The sequence below is a fragment of the Chelonia mydas genome, chromosome 18 (assembly GCF_015237465.2).
Source record: "Chelonia mydas isolate rCheMyd1 chromosome 18, rCheMyd1.pri.v2, whole genome shotgun sequence".
In the NCBI taxonomy this organism is placed as follows: domain Eukaryota; kingdom Metazoa; phylum Chordata; order Testudines; family Cheloniidae; genus Chelonia; species Chelonia mydas.
The window spans coordinates 22007011-22031873 of NC_051258.2; the positions used below are offsets into that span (position 1 = coordinate 22007011).

The 24863-nt window shown below is 44.7% G+C and overlaps 2 protein-coding genes across 6 annotated transcripts in view; one reads left to right on the top strand and one right to left on the bottom strand.

Annotated features, from left to right (window-relative positions):
* The window catches only part of THAP3 (THAP domain containing 3), a 43400-nt gene that overhangs the window by 11405 nt on the left and 7132 nt on the right, over nt 1-24863 (top strand). The window contains exon 6 of one of the 5 annotated variants that reach the window (XM_043531660.1): nt 1830-3578. The exons of 1 other annotated variant lie outside the window; for it this stretch is intronic. In XM_043531660.1, the coding sequence (XP_043387595.1) occupies nt 1830-2143 (314 nt within the window). In that variant the 3' untranslated portion in view covers nt 2144-3578. Of the gene's footprint in view, nt 1-1829; nt 3579-11157; nt 11901-14782; nt 17003-24863 lie in introns of those variants that run through there. 3 more of the 5 variants (XM_043531662.1, XM_043531666.1, XM_043531661.1) reach the window with 3 other exon arrangements.
* Nucleotides 1-24863, bottom strand: part of DNAJC11 (DnaJ heat shock protein family (Hsp40) member C11) — a 73400-nt gene that overhangs the window by 6390 nt on the left and 42147 nt on the right. The window contains exons 5-11 of the mRNA XM_037881117.2: nt 21035-21163; nt 18320-18442; nt 12050-12123; nt 9670-9859; nt 7960-8045; nt 1631-1747; nt 108-263 (exon numbers count right to left, since the gene is read on the bottom strand). Coding sequence (XP_037737045.1) covers nt 108-263; nt 1631-1747; nt 7960-8045; nt 9670-9859; nt 12050-12123; nt 18320-18442; nt 21035-21163 — 875 coding nt within the window. The remainder of the gene's footprint in view (nt 1-107; nt 264-1630; nt 1748-7959; nt 8046-9669; nt 9860-12049; nt 12124-18319; nt 18443-21034; nt 21164-24863) is intronic.

Consider the following 24863-nt stretch of genomic DNA (forward strand, 5'->3'; position numbering starts at 1 on the left):
ACAGCAATTGTACTGCAGAGAAATGCCCCTACCTGCCACCCCGCTTCCAAAAGCAACTGAATAGGAGAGCCCAGCTCCGTATTTAGAACACATGACCTCAGACTCACTTCTCCTTTTGTGCCCTGAGGTAGGGTTTGATGATTAGCCTGTGCATGGCAAAGTAGATAGCTAGGGGTCCCACGGTGGCATAGAAAACAGCACTGGGTAGCAGCTGATCTGTCAGGTGGACAGGAAAGAAGTAGGTCTGGCTCGCCCTGTTCAACCTAAAACAAAGGGGAACAAAGCAGCTCATCAAAGCGCGTCTGGAGTTCTAAAGCACACAACGAAATACGTTTAATGCCGGCCAACAGCGTAGGCTCCAACTCAGCAGCAGCAACCACCAGAGGCAGTGGGATAGTCTGAACTCTGAACCCAAAGGTGAAGAGCTCATGGACTCAGTCAGAACAGCAGCAATGGAGACATCTGAAGCCTGGCAGAGCCCTTACTTTTAAGGAGCAGGTGTCTCCTCTGGAGATACTTGGTTGGAGCTGCAATGATGTTCTGGGGTCTATTTAAAAAAATCTTGAGAGAATCTCTTGTGGTCCCAAGACTCATTGGGGAAAGACACAATCACCCCTTCCAGAGGGAAATCAGGAGCAGTTGCTTACTGTGAAAGAATCTACTGCTGCACTGTTCCCCACCATCGCTTCCTGGATTCCTATCCAATAAAGCCAGGAACGTTACTGGTCCCTGTACACATCATGAGATAACCAACGTTCAAGGTTACATAGGAACAGAGGAATGCTCTCAAAAGAAGGATCATATTCATGCACATGCCTTGCAGGAAGGAGAATATTAATGTTCATCAGATGCTTATGGTCAAATTTATTTGAGCAAGTTTGTCATGATCTGAAGTTTTATCACCAGGGGAATCTCCTTCCTTTAAGGTTTTTAAGGTCAGGCTTGACAAAGCCCTGGCTGGGATGATTTAGTTGGGGATTGGTCCTGCTTTGAGCAGGGGTTGGGACTAGATGACCTCCTGAGGTCCCTTCCAACCCTGATATTCTATGATTCTGTGACTGCGATCTTAAGTGTTTTTGGATAGGTTCTGCAGTGTTGTCATGCCCTCTGCTGGCAAAATGAAAATATGCACGAGAGTCTATCAACACAGTTTTCTGTTAGCACCTCTTTGAAAGCTGCAACATGTTAGCTCCTAGGGAAAACTGATATATTCTTAACTCTAGCAATCTAGGTTGGTCTGAATTTTTGCCTGTGTGTAAAGCTGTGGTAACTGGAATGCAATTGAAGATATTTTAAAAAACACCTCAGTATCTGTCCACTTACAGTAATTTGCTAAGCTTGATTTTTAGAATGCACCCTCAGATATTTTTAACATACCTACACACTAGTGCCAGATGAAATGCTCAGCCTCCAACAGAAGTAGGCTTAGAGGGCCACATCCCTCTATTGAAAGTGAGAGCAGCTGCAACCTGCTCCATTTTATGGCATGTACATGCATCACAGCCTTTGGGTTCCTGTTGCCAGTATGCCTAAAATACCTTAGCTTGGGTGCCCCAATTGAATGCATCAGACACATGAGTGTGTGTTACAGTCATAGCCACCAACATCACAGTTATAATCTTGAACTGACTTGATTTTCAGAGACACTCCCTGTGGAACACCAACACTGACAGTGGCTCCCAAAATACTGTGTCTGGAAATCTTCCTCTCTGCTCCATATTCCACTATGGTCCCAAAGAAACCTGCCCTAGAATGACAAAATCAGAAAACAATAAGACAAGAGCAGTGTCTCCAGTTTCACTTTTAATATCCAATTCTGTTTATTGTAGTTCACCATGTATCACAAAGGAGAGGTTACCAACCTTGTGCAGTAACTGGAGTTCTTCAAGATGTGCGTGATCAGCAGAGTACACAGGTCCATGTCTGCGCCCTAGATATCCTTGTGCTCCGGTGCAAGGGTGTATGGGTCGGCAGAGGGGATGGAAGAACTGCCTCCACTCCAATTCCTTCTCAGCCACGGAAGTCTAGCAAGATTGCAAGGCAGATGGGAAGGGGCAGGGGTAGTGGAGCACCCAGAGGGACACATCTTGAGGAACTCCAGTTACCATACCAAGTCAGTCACTTCCCCCTCTTCTTTGAGTAGTGTCCCTAAGGGGTCTCACTTCAGGAGATCCTGAGTGTGGGAGGAGCGTGCTGAGGAGGCTGATTTAGTATGGATTATAGAACATGGTCACCAAAAGCCAGGTCAGCTCTGGAAGCAAGCACAGGAGCATAGTGCTGGAAAAACATGCACCAAAGATCAGGTGGCTCCCCTGCAGATGTCTGAGACAGGATGTTTTTCTGTAGGGCCACTCTGAGATTGAGCCCTAGTGGAATAAGCTATCCTTTTAAGAGGGGGACAAACCCCCGAGGCTTCGTAACAGCTTAAGAAGCATCCTATAACAGTCTTTGGGTGGAGAATGGATGTCCTTTTATTCATTCCATGACAGAGCTGAAAAGCCTTGGGGAAGCCCTAAGGGGGTCAGTTCTGTCGCGGTAAAAGGTGAGCTCTTCTAACATTCAATGTATGTATTTCTTCTCTTGAAGAATGAGGTTTGGGGTGAAACACCGGTGGGTGAATCTCCTGATAAATGTGGAACTCTGAAGAAACTTTAGGTAGAAAGCGAGGGTGTGGATGTAGTGTCACCTTGTTACGACAGAACACCGTATACAGTGGGTCAACCATCAGGGCTCCTATCTCCCCAACACCCTTCCTGGCTGAGGGACAAAGGAAGGAGGGATCAGCTCCCCATAGGTTCAAACTGAGGTTTCTTCTGCACATTGAAGACTAAACTGAGATCCCATGGTGGAGTGGGTTTTTTGACAGGAGGAAAAACGTTGAACAGGCACTTAATAAACATCATCACAGTCAGGTGTCTGAAGAACTGAAAACTCCTCAATAGGGGGGTGAAAAGCTGTGATGGCAGCAAGGTGAACCTTAACCGAGCTCAGCAATAATTCCATGATTTTTAAATTTGGCACATAATTGAGAATGTGCATCACATGAGACTCAAGAGGAGGTATAGATCAGTGGAAACATTTCCACTTCTGTAGGTAGGTTTTCCTTATAGTAAATTTTCCACTGAGATCTATATGTGGTGTGATATGCACGAGTTGCACAGTTTTTCTGACTCAGAACAAAAGGATCTTTCTCCTCCTTACCAAATGATAGAATGCATAGCTGCTCTGTTGGCCAGCATTATGATGACTGGGTTCCCCCAGATGTGGGTAAGGAAGGGCTGGCAAGTGTAACAAGGATTTCCTCAGCTGGTCCATTTGTCCTGAGCTGTGAAGTCCTGGAAGTGCTCACCCCAGTTCAACAGGGAAGCACTGTGGTGATGATCCTTGTGGGAGAAGGCTGTGACAATGGAACTCCCACACATACCTCTTTTGGATCTTTCCATCAAACTGCCACTCTCACCACTACAGGCCTCCAGCCCTGGAGCTCCCAGGCGCCATGGGAGCTGGACCCCTCCTCTCCCCTCCCGCAGCAGGACTCCGACTCTCATTCCCCATCAGCCCCATTTTGTCACAGTTATTTTTAGTAAAAGTCAGGGACAGGTCACAGGCTTCTGTGAATTTTTGTCTATTGCCCGTGCCCTGTCCCTGACTTTTACTAAAAATAACTGACAAAATCTTAACTTTAGTAATTAGTAAAGGAACGCAGCACAAGGCTGCTATACTTAAAGGGTCCTTGGGTCGGGACAAGGAGCAGTGGGTGGGACTGCACCCCCCGCCCCCACCCCCCCAGCCACTGGAGGAAGTGGCTATGCCCTAAGGAAAGGAATTAGAACTCTGGCACCCCAGGGAAGGGGGCTACACTGGGACTGACTCAGCGGGGAGCTGTGGTCAGAGAACTGAGTTCAAGAGGGGTGGCTTAGCAGGAAGGCTGGGGGTCACTGAGACTCAAATAGAGGCAAAGATTCCCCAGGGAAGAAGCCCTTGGGGTGCTGCTCAATTCCAGAGAAGGAATCTTGAAACCTAGCCAGACCACGCAAGGGTACCGTGTTGGGCCCTCTTGGGCTGGTTAAAGACTGAGTCCAGGAGGGCTACAGGAAGGTGCACCAACAGAGAGGGTACTGTGATAGGCTGCAGTTGGACTAATTAGGGGCCTAAGCCTTGGGAGGGCTGCAGGTTGACGCCAACGGAGAGGGTACCACGATGGGCCCTGTTAGACTATTAAAGGCGGAGCCCAGGGAGGGCTGCAGGAAATTGAGGCCATTTTTGGACTGTGTACCCCAGAAGGGATTTGTTTGTTTACTTAGCTGGGGAGTCACTGAATACCCACCTGACAAATGCATTCATTAACAGCCTTGACAACAAGGGAGCTGGGTGTAGGATGGAAGAAAAAATATACTCCAAGCCTCTGGATGGTATATAATATTTTTGTCAGTCTGTTTACACTTAGGTAGCATGGTAGCTGGAATTTGCCGAGCCATAAAGGCTGCGGCCAGCAGACAGTCATTGATTTGGTATCTCACATGTTGATCAAATAGCTGGTATAATATAAAATTAACATGGCACACATTAAATGGATTAAAAACTGGCTAACTTATAGGTCTCAAAATATAACTGTAAATGGGGAATCATCATCAAGTTAGTGTGTTTCCAGTGGGATCCTGCAGGGATTGGTTCTTGTCCTGTGCTATTTAACATTTTTATCAATGACCTGAAAGACAACATAAAACCATCACTGATAAAGTTTGCAGATGACACAAAAATTGGGGGAGTGGTAAATAGTGAAGAGGACGGGTCACTGATTCAGAGCAATCTGGATAGCTTGGTAAACTAGGTGCAAGCAAACAATGTGTTTTAATACATCTAAATGTAAATATGCACATTTAGGAACAAAGAATGTAGGCCCTATTTACAGACCGAGGGAGTCGTGGTGGACAATCAGCTGGACATGAGGTCCCAATGTGTTGCAGTGGCCAAAAGAGCTAATTTGATCCTGGGATGTAGAAACAGGAATCTTGTGTAGGAAGACAGAGATTATTTTACTCTGCTTTTGGCACTGATGCAACTACTACTGGAATACTGTGTCCAGTTCTGGGGCCCACAATTCCATGTGTTAAATTGGATGTTAAATTGGAGCAGGTTCAGAGAAGAGCCACAAGAGTGATTAAGAATAAGAAACATGCAGTGTAGCGATAAACTATCTAGACTGAGTTCTTTGAGACCAACAAAGAAAAACTTAAATGGTGACTTAATTACAGTCTATAAGCATCTACATAGGGAACAAATATTTAATAATGGACTCTTCAATCTAGCAGAGAAACGTCTAACACAATCCAATGGCTGGAAGCTGAAGCTAGGCAAATTCAGACTGAAATAAGGTGTACATTTTTGACAGTGAAAGCATTTAACCATTGGAACAATTTACCAAGGGTCGTGGTGGATTCTCCATCACTGACCATTTTAAAATCAAAATTGGATGTTTTTCTAAAAAATCTGCTTTACGAATAATTTGGGGGAAGTTCTATGGCCTGCATTATACAGGTCAGACTAAATGACCACAATGGTCCCTCCCTTCTGGCCTTTGAATCTATGCATCAATTAAATTGATGGGCAAGGTGATTTTGCCCTAAGCAGACAAATGGAGGATGTCCAACAGGGAATTCTGGGGATCCTTCATCTCCTCCAGTGGAATTTGTAAAGTCTCTTGGAAGGTATCCATTTCAGAAGATCTTGAAAGGCCTTGAAATCATAAATATTCAGCATAAAATGGCAGGGAGGCACAGTAGTGTCATCTGGTGAGAAGGAAAATTTGTGGGAAGGTAATCTCTCCTCTTTCTCTTCTGGCTCTTGGTCCTCTGAGAGATCCTCCTGTGGAGCAAGAACCAGGGTGGCGGTTGTTGATCCTCACATGCCCTCTTACAACATGGAACCCGGTATACCTGGTCACCATCAGGGGCCCACAGATTCCAATAACCCCACTGTGGTGCAGTGTAAGGGAGGGTGCAGAATCCCAGGGTTGCCAGGTACCTCTCCGGTTGGAACTTATTCCTCGGGGTGCACCTCAAGGGAGGGAGTCTGGAACAGGAAAGTAGAGGAGCCTTGTATGGACACCTCGGAATCAGATGAGGTGTCATCGCCGTATCCACCAGTGCCAGTGCTCGAGTCAGTACTGGAGGCCAGAGAGGCCCAATAATGGCATCAGTACTGGATACCAAGACTTGTTTGGCTGGTTAGATGATACCAGAGGATGTCTCAGTACTGGCTGGAAATCCTTCTCAGTAGCCTCAGAGTTTGTGTGAGGCTGGTGACCATGATGGTACTGGAGGACGAGTCACCAATGTCAATGGCAGGACCAGAGGTTAAGTAGACTCCGGGAGGTAAGTCAGCACTGGCAGAGCGTCTCTCTAGGGACCCCTCAGCAATGGTGACTCAGATGCCTCCCAGTCCTCATGGAACAGAAGCCAGTACGGTACCAGGGACTCTGGACAGGGGCCCCCACAAGTCAGGTGGTAAGAGCAATCCATGCACCCTTCTTGGCTGGCTGGCTGGCAGATACCAACCATGATTTCAACTTGTCCTTAGAGTCCTTGTGCTTCAAAGGCACCAAGTCCAGTGCCAATGCCGATGCCACTTGAGGTTGTTTACCTGACAGTTTCTCAGTACGCAGTGTTGTCTTTTTAGCCAGTGCCAGGATCTTGGTTGGGGGGGCGGGTTGGGGGGTTGCTGAGTGTCGAGAAAGAGCCTCGGCAGTACCTGTGTTGGGATGTGAGGTCTCCTGAAGCCTGGACCCAGAGGTGACTTTTCTCTTCTCTTAACCTATTCTCCAGAATGGGATATCTCCTTTTTTAGGGTCTGAATGGTTCTAAAGGGGCCCCAGGGTCTTTGCTTCCTGCCACAGCAGTGACGGTGGCCAGAGCTCTCTGCGCAACCGAATCTGACGTATAGGGCGTGACTCAGACCTTCCAGGTCTCAGAAAACACTCCATCAACACGAGTTTTAGTCTGTTCTCCTTCAGTATTTTAGACTTGCTTTTAAATCCTAAGTAGATCTTACATTTCGATGGGATGTGAGTTTTTCCCAGGCAGTTGACGCACCTGAATGTCTGTCACTGCAGGGAAGAGACCTATGGCAGGTCTGGCAGGGTTTGAAGCCAGGGGTCTTGAACATAACCCATTACTTGAGGCCATGGATTGTGGCCCAAGAAGAAAAGAAATACCCAGATCGGGCAAATGAAACAGGGGGATGCTAAAGTGTGCTAAACAACGGGAAAATATATAAAGAAAATCACTAAGAAGAAACAGTAAAAGACATGCAACATGCCATATTGCTAACTATAGCCAACACAGCAATGCTCTGTCTCAAGCTGCAGGTAGTTGAGACAGAACTGAAGTGCCAGCAGGGCCATACCCCCACACTATGCCCTTACATTGGAGCACAAGGATACCTAGGGTGCAGGGGCAAACTCTGCTGGTGACAGTCTCCAATGAGGAGCACACAGGAGCATGCACATCCTGAAGTGGAGCTGCCACAGGCAGACTAGTCGAAGAAATATCAGCAAATTAAAACAGGAAACAATATGGAACAAGAAAAAGACGTGTTTAGGGGCTGTTCGTTAATGAGTGATTAACTATGTAAATACAGGACCTAAATGGAGGAGGCCTTTTTCAGTTAGTAGAGTAACAAACTGGCAAGGCTTTGTTGGTGATGATACACAGATATCAAAATAATACAGGTACAATCTCCCCAGTTGAAGAGGACAAAGACTCATCTTAGCCCCAAGACTGTGACCCTTCATTTAGTCACATTAACAGAGAGAATTAAAAATCAAGGGAAGCAGCTCTTCCACCAAGAAATACACAGGCATCAGAGCACAAACTACACAGAGGTACAGCAGCAGTAACTGGGTTTCCTTGCCAGATGCTCTGATGCAAGCCCCACAGGAGCATTCCCACTTATACTCACTTGAGGGAACCTTTAACTCGGGTTTGATCCTCATCCTGAAACTTATGCTGGTAACTGATCATCATGAAGGAGTGGGGGATTCCGAGCTGAAACACCAGAGAGGCATAAGTTCATGGACAAGCTGTATCAGCCACAGCTGAGTACTCCCACTGATTTCCTTTCCAGTCCCTTCTGCAGGGTAGACATCACCCCAATAGCTACCACCTGCATGTCACAACCCTCCACCTGTGCTCACAGTGTCACTCACTGAATTTTAGACTGTGCCCTGTGAAGCCTTTACTTGGGACTGAGAACGAAGCTGAGTGGGGCTTTGGAACAAGAGAGAGACTCTCTTACAAAGTGATCTGCAGAACAACAGTTGGAGAAGTGCTGCCTTGAAGGGACACTGTCAGCTGGTTTAAGATCTCATTTCATTGCTGTTCCTGGGAAATTTCCAGGCACCACTAGTTAGCAAAACTGATAACTGCCATATGATCCCAGACAAATGGGGCCATTCTGAAACACCCTGCTCCCCACCCAGACCCGTAAGTCTTTACATTAGTGTGATCACATCAGAGCAGCAGGTTGAGTGTTCATGCCAACACTCTGGGAAAGTGCATGCATGCAGACAGGGTGGGTGGATGCACTCATTGCAGTGCTCAGAGCACTTTGCGGGTACATTCAGGAATGGCAAGTATCTCCATATGGCAGGCAGATTAGTGTCGCTTTCCACAGAAGAGGCAGAATCAAGGCTGTTCTCAAGTGTCTCCTGGAAACACTGGACTGGGCAGCAAGCACATCAGGTGATCTAAGCACATTCCCAAGCGACTGGGTCATTTCTGCGAGGAACGTGCTGCAAGATTTCTGGCTCTGGTGAATTAAGTGGCTGCTGTAGGAACATTTCTAACTAGTATAGGAGCAGCAAGAAATGTGACAGGTCTATAGCCCTGAAACTGTGCTTTGCTCTTTCTGCAAAACATTTAAGTAAATGTGTTCTTCCTGCTGAGAGAGACATTTCTGCTTCCATGGACACCTGGACGTGGTGTGTTTTGCTGCTCTGAATGCTGAGGGGAAGGTTACGTGTTCTGCTGAGCAGAAATCACAGACTGTCAACATGTCATTCAGGAGTAAGAGTGCAGCGGCAGAATCTGCTGCTGGAATTCAGAGCAAACAGCTGCTTTTCAATGCATTCTGCAAAAAGGGAGTTGGAAAAATTGTTTTGAGCAGAGACAAAAATTTTAGGGTGCACCAACCTGACAACTTCCCTTTAAGCTCTTTTGCTCCTGCCTCTCTCTCGCCCCCACATTGAGGAGGAAGGAACACTAACTTCATGGAAATCAGTGGCAACACTGCTATGTCCCTAAGCCAGCTGAAGGGACTGAGTAAAGTAGCATAAACTATGCTCCAAGATATGAAACAGTCTCCCAGCCCAGGGAAGCTGAAGCCTGACACATGGCTCTCCATATCTCCAGCACATGAACATTATGAGCTGTGTCCTCCAGCTCACTACTACAATACTAGCCATCTGTTCTGGGCAGGGGGCTGCAAAGTGAAGGGCTAATCCACAAACCCATCACACTAACTAAACTCAGACAGGTGCTAATTACATAAATTACTGACAGAGGTTATAATGGAAAAGGGGCAAGCTACCTTCCAATGGGCACTATAAGAGGCAGCTCAAATATCAAGAAGGAGCTTGCTCTCCATTACGCACAACCCTCCGAGTCTTACCTGCAAGGCCACTGTGAAATGGCTGGTTTTGGTATCCCGGACAATACTCGTATTCATGGCTGACTGGATGCCCCATCGCCACTGTAAATAGCCCATCGTGTTCTTATCTAGGTTCCGTGCCAGGACAGTCGTGAGGCCTGGTCGGATTCCACGGGACGAAAACTGAAGAGCACAGTTTGTGGTGATGAAGCTGCAAGAAATAAGGAGAGCATCAGCAGCAGTAAGAACAGAGACTTTCTAGACAGCCTCAAACTTCCTGTCACCCAGGAGCTTTGGCATGCAGGACTCTCAAGAGACACTCGCTATCCTTCAGCTCCAATATCAGCTGCAATCAGTTCATACATTAGACACTGGCAGCACTGTAAGCCCCCAGTTCAGTCAATCATGTGATAACATTAGGGCCAGCCCAACAGGAGTGCAAACACTGGCAAGGAGGCTTGCCTCACGCTTACTGCGCAACAAGTATGGACTCAGTTCTGTGGAAACAGCACCACCACCTGCTGTGGAGGCCTCCTATTGCTGCCCAGCAGCTCCCCACCACCAGGGTGAGAGGCAGCAGCAGTACGCTCTCGAGGGGCCCACGTCACAATCTGGGCTCTGAGAATGGGATGTCTGAAAACCAGAAGGGCTCAAAGGGAAGGAGACAGCACTGTCACCAATGAGAAAGAGGCTCTAATCCAAAAATGCAGTCAGCATCTAGCTTGTACTTTTCTGCACAAAAGGATGGTTCTGGTCATTTGCAAATCACCACCTGGCAAAGGGCAAACCGTGCATTACTTCTCTAATCTCCTTTCTTAATGTCAGAACCTCTCCTGCACATGTGAGTCCCAGAAGAGCCCTGGATGCAGAGGCCAGGAGTCTGGAGAATGTCACTGAGCATTATTTCTGCACAGCATCATAAGGCTTGTGACAAAGAGATCTCCTGAGCTTCGCTCCCTCTTCTCCCCACTTCATAGAAAGCCATTCCTGTAATTTACAGCTTAATGATATCCCACAAAGCAGCCTCTATTTCCTAACCTACCTGACCTTCAAGTTCATCCTCTGAAAAACCCAAGGTGTCTAGCAGTTCTACTTTCCCCCTTCCTCCCCTTTCAGATAATTAAGAGGAGACTTAGTTACACTAGCCTTGTTCCCTTCTTGGGAGCCTGTGTCACTTGTACATGCCAATACCAGCCTGCCTCCTTTACCCTCCAAAGGGAAAAAAAACAAACAACCCTCCCCTAGTTCTCTCAAGTATCCCAAATTGAGCTACTACCCCTTCTTCCCGGTGGGAAAGGGGAACTGAGTCACAGGCTTTGGGTTCACTTGGAAAATAAGCAAACTGCTCCCTCCAAACACTCCTACTGGTGACAACACTGAACACAGTGGATCAGATGTGAGACAGTCACAGACACGTGCTTTGTCATGCTCTCATTTATTTCTGGGTTGTTCTCTTTAAACAAAAGGAAATGAGGAATTTAATTCAAACTTTTTAAATTATGCTCTCAGAACTGACTGCTCCCGTACAAATCCTGCCTGAGAAGTGGCTGTTTTCTACTGAGCTACACAATCCTGCTGATCACTCAAAAGAAGAAATGAAGAAGTTGCCTTTGAAAGTTGTTTCAAAAAGTGAAAAATGTGCCTCCTTCTGGTTACAACATCTCAATAAAGCTGAAGCTGGGTACGCAAAGCTTCACACGCCAGATGAAATAGAAGAACTGAACAGCAACCATCTCCACAGTACTCAATCCCTAAAGCAATAACCACTGTCACAAAAGAATAATAAAAGTTGTGAAAAAGCATCCGTTCGCTCCCTCCATTAAAACCGGGATCAACTCCTGTTTTTTGCCATGAAATTAACTGCAACAGAAATACTGCACTCAAGGAAATTAAGAGCTTGCACGGTGAAGTGGAAAAAAAGAAGTTTTGACATAGAGCAACGAGCTGCTCCCTCTGGTTCGTGTGTGTGTATGGGTTTTTTTCCCCTGCTATGACTAAAGATAACACTGTCTAGAAGTTTCCTCCCAGTCTGGTTTCTTCATCCGCTTGACTCTGGAGCAAAGTCAGACTCTTGTGTTTAGGAGATCACAAACTGTCATAGAATTGACTGTGAGGATATAAAACCAGCAGTGTGACCTCCTTACAAGAGCAAATATAGACCAAAGATGGGAAAGGACGCAATCCTTGCTAAAACCTGCAGAGTACAATTAAAATGCATGGTACCAACAACAAAATAAAATAAAATTTAAGCATTTTCTCTCATATGAAAGTCCTCTGTAAGGTTTAAATTGGACTGCCATGTACTATGTGATAAACAAATCCAAAGTGAATATGAAAGGGCATTTCAGTCTCGAACATTCATGAACAGGGCTATAGAGTAGTAGCTGTTTCTTATATTTACCATCTTGGTGTAAGATTACGAAATATCTTCAGACCAAATAGAGGTCCCTGAAGGTCTCCAGCTCCAAACTCTAACTGTTTAAATATAAGAGACAAAACAGTTAGAAGGGAACATCTTTCCCAGTAGTTGCACAGTACTGTCTGTTCTATTTACCATTGCCTTACGCTATAGGCACATTAAATACCTCAACACAGTATAAATCATTCATGTCTGTTCACTTTAGAATCTGTCTTTTCTATTAGTGTTATGCTCAGGAACACAAAAGGTCTCAATTTGTATACTCTCAATGACGATAGCAAAAAAACCCTGCCAATTATACAGTCAGAGTATTATAATCAGAGCACTGCCTGCTCCAGTCACTACAGAAACAACATGAGAACAAGCAATCGTTTGGCCTTGAGAGGCCTCCTTTCGTTTTTAAATTTTGATGTTTACAGGTTCAAGATGTTTTCATATTCCTGTAACTGAGACCTCCAACTCACTGAGTCCACTGAACAGCAGGTAGATGGTGATCACTACAACCCAGGCCAGATTGGAATGGGTGATAGAGAGCTGGAAGACTCCACATCCTATTCCTACCCCCATGCCACTGTCTGATCTGGAGGTTCTCAGAGAGACACCTCCTTACAATTCTTAGCACCAGTGACGCATGACCAGAAGGGTTAAACATCCTGCAAAATAAATAACCCTCAAAAGACACGTGGAGGGATAATGTTTGTATATTTACATATGTGTGAATAGGGTCCACAATGTAATCAACAGTCCCTGTCTATGCTGTATGCTGATAGTTCAGAGATCAAAAGAACATCCTAGCATTTAAATTAATTGTAAACATGGGATATCTCAGTATTCATCTTTCTTTGAAATGTACTGTGAATGGTGGAAGAACAAGCAAATTGCCTTATGTTAATTCTTTAGCTAAGTACCAGCGATGGACCTCCTTCAAAAGTCATCCTAATTACCTTTTGTTCCTGGAGGAACTCCCAACTTGTCAAAGAGGACATGAAATTGTATAAAAGATCCTTGGATCCTGGTTCTGTCGTCTCAGATCTGCTTAAGCTTCATCAGGGGAAGTTTGAGTCGCAAGATTGAGGTCCCAGTTATGCTGGTACACCCTGAATATGATATTTGAACATTGGACTATAACCTCTGAACTGAATTCTAAAGGAACTCTTTGCAACAACAAAGCTCACCATCTCTGCTATGAATCTAAACCTCAATGAACTGAACTCATGTCTGTACGTATTGATCTTTCAACCATACTCTCTGTCTTGTTTGAACCTTTTCTTTTATATGATGATATAAGATTTTCAGGAATATTTGATTTAGGTATCTGGATGGAAACCTGAGGCTGGATCACTTTAAGGGAACTAACAAATTTATTTGAGCATAAGCTTTCGTGACCTACAGCTCACTTCATCGGATGCATTCAGGAGCTTATGCTCAAATAAATTTGTTAGTCTCTAAGGTGCCACAAGTACTCCTTTTCTTTTTGCAAATACAGACTAACACGGCTGCTACTCTGAAACCTGTCTTTAAGGGAACTGTGTTGTTTAGACTTCTGAGTAACCAGTAAGGTAATAAAGAAGCTGTTTTATGCTGGCTTGGTAAATCTAAGTATTGGAATATCCACTAACTTTATGGGGATTGTCTGCCCCATTCTTTGCAGTTCACTCTAATTGAGGAACCATAGCTGGTCCCCATTGGGACCCCAGTCACAACACCATTGTCTCTAATGCTGCATTATAGGATTAGTATATGACAAAATGCTGAAAAACAACACATGGATCCTTGGATTCTAGAGGAAGCTGGTATTCCAGAGACAGGACAGTGATCTTGTAGCCTGGATTAAATATTTCTTAGGTCTTTCCTTTTGAACCACTTTGGGTCATTAAATGTTATTGCTACAAGCTAGATCACATGGGCACAATTTGCACTGAAAGGTACTAAGAAACTGGGAACTTTTTGTGTCATTTAAGATAATGGTCCAGTGTCCTGATGTACACTTCATCTTAAATAAACAAACACAGACTTTAAGCCATCTGAAGCCAGCCAACCCAATCCTAGAGTTTGTGACTTCGAATGTACACTGCGCATCTTCTAGAGGCCATGGGTGACATTCCAAATTAATGGCCATTGAAACTCACAACAATATATATGCACGGATTCACCCAAACTGGTCAAGCCAGCGTTACATTGAGCTTGGTATAGCTTTGCCCCTCCAGCTTTCCTTCCCCCTGCGCCCAAATGGAGCAGAAGTAAGTGTACATTATTATTCATAGCTAGCACTTCACAATCTGAGAGCTGTACAAACTAAATCAATCCTGACACACACCAGGAGGTAGCTAGGCAGGCATTGTTCCAGTAGTGCAAGCAGGGACTCATACATCAAGGGGGGAAAGTGAATTGCCCATTGCCGCACAGCAAGTAAGTCGCAGAGCCATGATAGCAGCTCAGAAGTCCTGTCTCCCAGTTCCATGCTTAATACATTACTCCATACTGTGAACACAGTAGAGCTTGCATTTGGGCACATACATGCAGTGCCCTGTGTTACAGAAATCCTCACAGACTCCCAACCTGCCAGTCCATTAACTTCCACCACACAAACCTGCATTTGGAATTAGCATTTTAGTTTTGAGGAACTCCAATTCCAGGACACATTTGCTTTTGTTCCTAAGAGAGTCTTTAGCAAACTCCATGACACTGCTTATGAATCTAAGTCTCACTTTGCAGTTCAACATCCTGAGAACACAGTGCTTCCTATAGCGACTCGTGAAGGCTGGGCACTCGAGAGAAGAAGCTGGCTGCATCTCTAAACGAATGGTGTTCTGCTGGTGACAGTTTAGAAACAGCTATTCACTCCCCCCGCTTACTTGAATCTAGGTTTTCTGCCAGGTGGCACTCCCTGGATAAGAATGACAGGCCTCCCAGCCTGGGGTGACAGGCTTGGGCTTGCACTAGGGCTCAAAAAATAGTTGTGTAGACAGTGCTTTGAAGCCCACCCTCTCAGAGCCTAAGCCACAGCTTCAAAGCACTCTCTACATAGCTATTTTTTGAACCCTAGTGCAAGCCCTGCAAGCCCAAGCCAATCACCCCAGGCTGGGAGACTTGCTGCCAGGAGCTATGTAGACATCGCCTAAGTGAGTGGAACTAAGAACCAGTGCCAACATTGCCACCACCAGCTAGAAGCGGCGCTGCAGGGACAAGAAAAAGGGAGGAAAACAAACGGTGTTAAAAACCATCAAACCATACTTTCCAAGCCAGATCTCAAAGCAGGAACACGGGCCCTGCAATGTGCACAGAAGCGGCTCAAGATCCTCTTTGAAAGCGAAGATGGTTTGGGAGCAACCTGATGGAGGCACCATCTCAGAGAAGGGAGTCCTACCTCTGAGTTCCACTCACACACCAACATCCTCAGAGCTAGTACAGGGAAGAGTTCACTACAAGAGGTAACACTCCATTGCAGAACCCCCAGCTACTAGCTCCTTTTTTAAAGGGGTTATCTATTGTCACTAGCTTTCATTCCAACTTTGTTTTTACTTCTGTGGTCAGCCAAAGGACCTCATTCCCAAACTTGTGAAGAAGGGCTAGAAGCAGGAGGATTCCCTGAAATAGGTGATGCCATCCAAGAACCGGCTGCTGCCCTCTGAAGATGCAAGTCCTTGGCTTCAATGCTTATTTCTTTGTATTTGCATTTTGTTCCACTGCATTGTTTATAGATCTCACATGTGACTGGAGGGAGTCCTCAGGAGTCTCACGTTAAACCGTGTCAGCACATCTGTTACAGCACAGTATTGCAGTCTGTAGAATGCTCTTGCTGTTTCATTTACTAGTCTGGGTGACTTTCAAGGCTGCAATTCAATGTTAATTTGGCACTGTTCAGTCTCATCAGCAGAAACAGTTGTTAAACTGGCTACCTTTCAATAGGGAGAAATTCCAGAATCAGTTCTTGTTCCTTGAGTCCTTGTTCTCTTAAGTAGGTTTATTATACGTTTATTTACAGGTCATTTGTTTTCCATCAGATTCAGAGTTCAGTGACCAGAGACAAACTCTGTCAAGTACAAACTCACTTTCCAAATAAATCCCAAGGGAAACGGAGATAGATGGGAGGAGGAACTGCATGTGACTGAAAAGATGCCATCTATACAACTGGACCCTTATGTCATACTGAGGACTATAGCTATTGCTTTTGGATTCCTACGTGTGCTGCTTATCACAGATTTTCTAGGACTGTGGAGTACCACAAGCTGGAGTCTGTTACCCTAATTTTAAACACATTTAAGGTACTGGATTTGTCTCAGTTTGTCTTCCTCACCTTCTGAAAAGGAAAGAGGAGTAAGGTCACTGAGTATTGGATCTTGATGTCTCATAGCTCTTGGAACATGCAACAGGAAGGAGTCTTGGATTTTGTACAAGGTGGGAATTTGTAAAGTTGGAAGATGAAATAAACTAAAATCCCTCAACCTTTCTGTGACAGATGACAGACTTGGGAATTGTAAAGAGTTCAAAGGACTTTAATGAAAATGTGCCAGACAAGCATGGACTTTTGGGACAATACATATTAAATGGGTTCCCTGGGGAATCCCCGTGGAGTGCTTAATGCAAATGCCACAAATCTGGTTATGCAAAAAAACTCAGCCTTTGGAAGCTACACCTGAGGAGAGGGCCATCAACTGGTGATTACCTGTTCCTGCATACTAGAGATCAAAGGCCTAAGCTGTATAAAGAAGTGCTGAGCTGCTCATTCTGGGTTCTGGTTGCTGATCTAAAGACTGATATGAACTTGTAACCACAAGTTGTGGAGTTTGAAGGACTGACACCTACTAGAGCCCTTGTTGGAGTTGGGGGTTCCCTATTGGGTAAGTTGTTTAGCATGCATATAGATTCTTTGATTGTTTTTAGATGCTTTCTCTGTAATGCTTTTACCTTCAAAATAAATGTACTTGCTTAGAAGGAGCTGAGTGGTCATTTGTAACTGGTCAGAGGCCTCAGAGGAAAGCAGAGTGCAGGCCCTGGCCCTTTAGGCAGTCTGGCTTGCTGGGGATATCACAGTGTGCATCAGTGAGCTGTGCAGTCTTAAAACACCTGTCAGAAAGCAGTGACATACAGGTCTGCACCCAGGAGAAGTGCTAGTGGGGAGCCAGAAACCTTTACATGGGTGCCCTGGAGGGACCACACAGGGGAAAATACAGCCGCAGTTACCATAAAACTCTGACACTATTTCTCCAGAACTGCCAGCATCTTTGATAGTTGCAGTGTTGTTGTAGCCATGTTGGTCCCAGGATATTAGAGAGACGGGGGGGAGGGGGAGGTAATATAGTTTACTGGATCTACGTCTGTTGGGGAAAGAGAGAAGCTTTTGAGCTACACAGAGCTCTTCTTCAGGTCTGGAAAAGGTACTCAGAGAGTCACAACTAAATACAAGGTGGAACAGATTGTTTAGTGTAAGTAATAAACACATATTCTAAAGGACCATTTAAGGTGACCCCCCACAGTCATAGGACAAAAAAAGGGGACTAGTGGGTTACAGATTGTTGTAAGAAACCATAAATCCAATGTCTTTTTATTAAGACCATGATTTTTAGTATCCAACAAAATATGAATTTAAGCTACCAGACTCCTCTTTTGAAGGTATCATGCAGGTTTCCATTGAGGATGAAGACTGAAAGGACAGATATGGAGCGATCATTTTGCGAAAAGTGTTCACCCCAGAGTGATATAGTGTTTGGTCTTTTATCATTTTTCTGTGAGAGTGCGTTCACCTTTGATAAGCAGGTTTAAACAATTTTCTTGATTAAACAAATCAGACCCTGCTAATCAAACTGACCTAGTGGATGTAACCAAGCCACGTAGATGCCCTGAAAGATCAGGAAGGAATACAGCCATCTTCAGCTGAACCTGCTGCCACCACATCCTCTGCTGAGAGATGCCTCATATCAAAGCCACTTTCTTCAGTAATATTTAACTTCTGTTCTCATAGAGAGAGAGCCGGTAACTGACAACATGGGGCTTGCAGCTATTTATATCACATTTAACTGGAGTCAAGTTGGTTTTCCCTATAGCTTTATGTGAGCAACAAAAACCCGGTCTGTGGTCTCAGGCAAGTAGCATCCAGTGCTCTGAATAACTAGTCAACCAAGATTTCTCAAACTCCAGCACAGTTTCTTCATTTTGGTTTACAACTTACTGCATAAATGGGGATAAAGAACTCATACAACTGGCTAGAAATAGGCTGGTGGGAAGAAAAAAAAACATAGTTGATGCTCCTACCTCTCCCCATCCCTTGGGGGATGTGACCCGTCTAAGTGCAAGGTTAATTGATCCACCTCCATTCCCATTCTGGGTGGAGAGGCTACCGGAGAGTATCGCTGTGTCTGTGGCAGTCAGTGGAGCCTGGAAAATAAATTTATTGTGAGTGGATTAATCTGAGTTATTAGCAACCTCAATTACAAAAACCTAATGAACACATTGCAAGGACATAGCCAAAACTGCACATGATTGGAGAGTTTGTAAGCATATAGGGACATGTAATTATCGAAACAGTGTTACCTTTCTCTCAATTCCTGTTCCTGGGTATTTGAACTGTGTGTAGCCACCAGACTAAGTTCTATAGTCAAACTTTACAAAACAAGAGTGCAGCATACAGATAAGTGGCACTCTTACAGCACAAAACAACATTATTTGCACATTTATGCAAACATACTTACAACCCTACACCTTGCACTGCGATCCTGTCAGATCTCACAAGTCATACAGGGTCACACTGGATTAATACCTCAGTGGGAGACCTTTAAGGAGCATCAGAGTGAAGCAGCAAGTAATCATGATAATTCAGCATGTGGCACTCTTCCTATTGGTCAGTACTGACCAATATGGGCTGGATGAATGGACTATAAGGTGGATAGAAACTTGGCTAGTGTGACGCAGCAGGGAGAGGGGAGTGTTGACCTGGGAATGTGGCAGGGGAGTTTCAATGGGAGACCTGAGAGCCTGTCACCTGAGCCAGGAGGGGGAGGTAACACCTCTGCCCAGGAATGTGGACAGAGGCTGCAGGAGGGAGCCTGCTGGGGGGGGTTTAGTTTCAGTTTTGGTGCTGGGTGGTGGAACGCAGGGAACCCCAGGGCTGGGGTCTAAGCTCCCTGCTCCCCCAGAAGGACTGGACTGAGGGGTCCTAGTTGTACCCACAAGCTCTGTTTGAGACTGTGTTCTTATTGTTCAATAAACCTTCTGATTTACTGGCTGGCTGAGAGTCTCAGTGAATCCCAGGAAGAGGGGTGCAGGGCCTGGACTCCCCCACACTCCATGACAGCTAGACTGTCGGGTTCAACGGGTAGTGATCAATGGCTCCATGTCTAGTTGGCAGCTGGTATCAAGTGGAGTACCCCAAGGGTCGGTCTTCGGGCCGGTTTTGTTCAGTATCTTCATAAATGATCTGGAGGATGAAGTGGATTGCACCCTCAGAAAGTTTGCAGATGACACTAAACTGGGAGGAGAGGTAGATACGCTGGAGGGTAGGAATAGGATACAGAGGGACCTAGACAAATTAGAGGACTGGGCCAAAAGAAATGTGATGAGGTTCAACAAAGACAAGTGCAGAGTCCTGCACTTAGGACAGAAGAATCCCATGCACCACTACAGACTAGGGACCGAATGGCTAGGCAGCAGTTCTGCAGAAAAGGACCTAGAGGTTACAGTGGACGAGAAGCTGGATATGAGTCAACACTGTGCCCTTGTTGCCAAGAAGGCCAATGGCATTTTGGAATATATAAGTAGGGGCATTGCCAGCAGATCGAGGGACGTGATCGTTCCCCTCTATTCGACATTGGTGAGGCCTCATCTGGAGTATCGTGTCCAGTTTTGGACCCCACACTACAAGAAGGATGTGAAAAAATTGGAAAACGTCCAGCGGAGGGCAACAAAAATGATTAGGGGACTGGAACACGTGACTTATGAGAGGCTGAGGGAACTGGGCTTGTTTAGTCTGCGGAAGAAAAGAATGAGGGGGGATTTGATAGCTGCTTTCAACTACCTGAAAGGAGGTTCCAAAGAGGATGGATCTAGACTGTTCTCAGTGGTAGCAGATGACAGAACGAGGAGTAATGGTCTCAAGTTGCAGTGGGGGAGGTTTAGGTTGGATATTAGGAAAAACTTTTTCACTAAGAGGGTGGTGAAACACTGGAATGCGTTACCTAGGGAGGTGGTGGAATCTCCTTCCTTAGAATTTTTTAAGGTCAGGCTTGACAAAGCCCTGGCTGGGATGATTTAGTTGGGGATTAGGTCCTGCTTTGAGCAGGGGGTTGGACTAGATGACCTCCTGAGGTCCCTTCCAACCCTGATATTCTATGATTCTATGAATGCCCCAGTATCCTTTTTACTCGGGTCAGAAGTGAAACAGAAGTCTTTGACCATTAAGCTTATTGAAGTGCAACCTGTTGCTTTGGATTTGGGTTCCGATGCCTTCAGGAACTGCCAGGCAAATCAACCAACTCTATAAATCCAGGTAAACAGGTAGTGAGACTACCACATATTAACTCCTGGGAAGGCGGGGGATGGGACCCACACTGGAGCACATTCTTAAACACAAAGGCCAGTGTTTGTCCTTGAAATTTGTGTTTACATTTTAAACATCGCTTTGAAAATGTGTTTGAGAAATCGACGTTTAGCCCAGCAGCCAGCCTATTCGAGCTAAGGAAACTTGCCAGCAGTGGAGGCAGACCCTTTGTAGCACACAAACTGGAGCCAAAACTCCGGCATTTGTGTCCTCAAAAATGTATGAGATCGTGTCAACACATGATCCCACTGTAACTGAGTCTCCACGCCCCACTCCCCTAAAGCAGGTAATTGCATCCCTTCCCTTCATCAATAAAGATGAGAACCTCCCCCGCCTCCCCCCGAGCCCTGTTCCATTTTGTGGTGCTGTGTGCTGTTATGCCTCATTAACTCAGAACCTTCTTTATACTCACACTGGTATTTATTTCACTTTACCTCAATGGACTGGGATATGTGCATTTTGTTAATTTCAATCTGGGGAAAGCTGCTCCCTGGAACATCTTCATATTCTTCATCATAACGATCAAAGAGGTCAGTGGCATCTATTCCAACACTAATCGTTCCCTGGGGAGAGACAAGCAAAACAAGTTCCTAGCACTAATATGTTCAATGTATGTAAGCTAAAGGATTCCTCCTCCTTTATAGACGTATTACAACTTAAAAACATCAATTCCCCCCCCCCCCCCCCCCATTTTAAAATGTTTTCCCACACTTCTGCTGTATGAAAAGGCTCCCACAAACAAAGCAGGAAACTGAGTGATTATGCAGAGAGATGGCAAAGCATTGTCAGAGGCACAAAATAAACAAACTGAACAGACTGAAATATTTACTATGTTTTTTATAACAATAGCAGATAAAATATTTATTTAAGATGTTACACAAATTAGAAGTAGGAAGAACATTTTCAGACAGAAGAGGGATTTTTATTTCCTCAGAATTGACTGTCCCCCTTCAATGTTGTAAAACCAACACACTGATTTTGTAATTAATCTTCTCTGAAACTGAGCTAGAAGTTCACCTCCTCTTCTGAAATATTTGAAACAACCTAAATTTGAGCTGTGTTAGCTGGTTACCACTGATCATATAAGTCACATGCTATTGGCTCTGTTCCATGATTGAATGAATTTGATTCTTATAATCAACAGGAGTGCTTGAAGAAGGTAGCATTTTAGGATATGTTTAGGAGGTGTTAAACCTTTTCCTCTCTAGGCCACATAGGCCCTGCCTGAGAATCAGTCCTTTTGGTTGGCTGCTATTGCATTCGTACAAATAATTGTAGGTTTCAGAGTAGCAGCCGTGTTAGTCTGTATCCGCAAAAAGGAGGACTTGTGGCATGTTAGAGACTAACAAATTTATTTGAGCATAAGCTTTCGTGAGCTACAGCTCACTTCATCTGATGCATTCAGTGGAAAATACAGTGGGGAGATTTATATACACAGAGAACCTGAAACAGTGGGTGTTACCATACAGACTGTAACAAGAGAGATCAGGTGAGTTATTACCAGCAGGAGAGCGGAGGGGAGAGGGGGGGAAACCATTTGTAGCGATAATCAAGGTGGGCCATAAACATGGAGAAATAGTTTTACTTTGTGTTGTCAACTGTGTCCACATATCTATTCGGGGGACACCATCATAGGGCCTAATCACATCAGCCACACTATCAGAGGCTCGTTCACCTGCACATCTACCAATGTGATCTATGCCATCATGTGCCAGCAATGCCCCTCTGCCATGTAATTGGCCAAACTGGACAGTCTCTACATAAAAGAATAAATGGACACAAATCAGACATCAAGAATTATAACATTCAAAAACCAGTTGGAGAACACTTCAATCTCTTTGGTCACTCGATTACAGACCTAAAAGTTGCAATTCTTCAACACAAAATCTTCAAAAACAGACTCCAGCGAGAGACTGCTGAATTGGAATTAATTTGCAAACTGGATACAATTAACTTAGGCTTGAATAAAGACTGGGAGTGGATGGGTCATTACACAAAGTAAAACTATTTCCCCATGTTTATCCCCCCCCCTGCCCCCCTTTGCTGGTAAAAGCTCACCTTACCTGATCATTCTCGTTACAGTGTGTATGGTAACACCCATTGTTTCATGTTCTCTGTGTATATAAATCTCCCCACTGTATTTTCCACTGAATGCATCCGATGAAGTGAGCTGTAGCTCATGAAAGCTTATGCTCAAATAAATTTGTTAGTCTCTAAGGTGCCACAAGTACTCCTTTTCTTTTTACAAATAATTGTGTCATCAATTCCACAGTTGTGAAGGGGATAATCAGATCCTTGTCTCTCTCACATAGCTGCCTCAGTGGAAAAGGGCTGTGGGAATCTTCTGCTGCTGCTGTGTCAAGCAGCGTCCCATCTTATGTGAAATATACCACTTCCAATAGACCATCAAGTATATGAGATTAAAATTAACCTTCCTAGACAATTTGTGAGAGAGAAACTCAATGGTTGGATGTTTACAGAAATCAAAACACAGCAGGATTACGTATATGGAAGTAAATTCTTTTTTAAATCTGTGCAGATACTCAGTTGTTTTGCTGAGTTATCTATACTGGAAATGCATGGAAAATGGCAGTGTGTTTGAAGGTCTCAAGATGGTGTGTTTCATCCTTCATTCATGCGGTTCTCACAACAAATTTTTGTGGCCTCAGAGTCTGGCCACCAACTGTTGTTGGTGGCTGCTATGACACGTTTTCCTAAAATACTTAATTAACTTTAGGAAAAACAAATAAATATGTCCATACGCATGTCCAAATGACAGTAATTTATTTATGTAGGGTTTGCTTTTTTTTGGAGACTGAATAATAAAAATAATGTACAGTTGTGTCCATTCTTTACTGGACCTAAACAGAATAGAAACACAAATAAGGTGCTTTGTGTGTTCTTGTCTTTTTTGGTTGTTGTTTCTTTTTCTTTTTTTTAAGACTTGCTGGCTAGTAAGTCTGCTTCTGTGAAAAGGGTTATTTGTACATTTGTTAATATCACTTTTCAGAGAAGCAAATTTGTTACCTAGCTGGGAGGCAGAGAAAGGGGATATTAACAAACACACAAATATCACTTTTCACAGCAGACTTACTCAGCCCTGTCAAGTCGGGGACTAAATTAAGCCTTGGATGGAGATGTGAGTAGGGAGGCAGCAGGGGTGATGGCGTGAATGGGTGAGGAGCCTGGGGAGGCAACAGGGGCCAGGGGCGAAGATGGGGGTGGGGAGCCCGAAGCCCTGCAGCTGCGGGATGGAGCTCACCACTGCGCAGCCAAATCCTGGAGCCAGAAGCCCCACGGTCGGAGCCTGCTGTCACGTGGCCACATCCTGCCACCCACCACCCCAGAGCTGAAGCCAGAAGCCTGAGCCCCACCATCCCCAGGAAGATGGGAAACTCACCCCAGGCTGTCTGCTTCTCCAGCGTTTGTGGCTCCAGAGGGGGGCAGGGCCCAGCCTCAGGGAAGGGGCCGCTGCTCCCCTCCTCACACCCCCAATCACCACTCAGGAGGCTGTGGCCGCAGGAAAAGCCCCTGGTGGCCACATCTGACAAACACTGATTATGTGTTTGCGTTTCAAGACTTAGAAAGGATGGTTCTAATCTTTTCTCTCTTTTTAAAGCAGCACACACTATGTTCACAGTGTAATGCAAACTGTTTATATAAACATTTGTGATGAAAAGTGAGAGATGTTATGCAACTGCTCTGAGAACTAAATACTGATGTCTCCTGATGGAATGAAAATCCAAAAGTATCAAGAAGGCGGCTATTTTCTGTCACTCTACATTGTATTTACTGGAAAGCTTCATTAGGATTGTTGAACTTCTTCCCTGATTTAGAAAAGTTGTGCTAAAATTAAACCCAATGCATGCATCGTAACCAGAGTGAAGGGTTTAAGACAAAACTGAAATTAGCCTACTGATTTCAAGATCTAAGAGAATTCATAATCTATTCCTACTTTTTGAGTGGATCTTCCACACAGCAAAAGAAGAGAAACATTTTAAAAACAGGAAAATGTGACTGTAAAACGATAAAAATTGCCAGGACACCTCAGGTACAGTACCCAAACCATTTTTAAATCATTTTTTTAACCTGACTGGATTTCAAGTTGGTGTCCCTTTAACAATAGTAAATAATAAAGTTAAAGGTTTCAGAGTAGCAGCCGTGTTAGTCTGTATTCGCAAAAAGAAAAGGAGTACTTGATGCATCAGATGAAGTGAGCTGTAACTCACAAAAGCTTATGCTCAAATAAATTGGTTAGTCTCT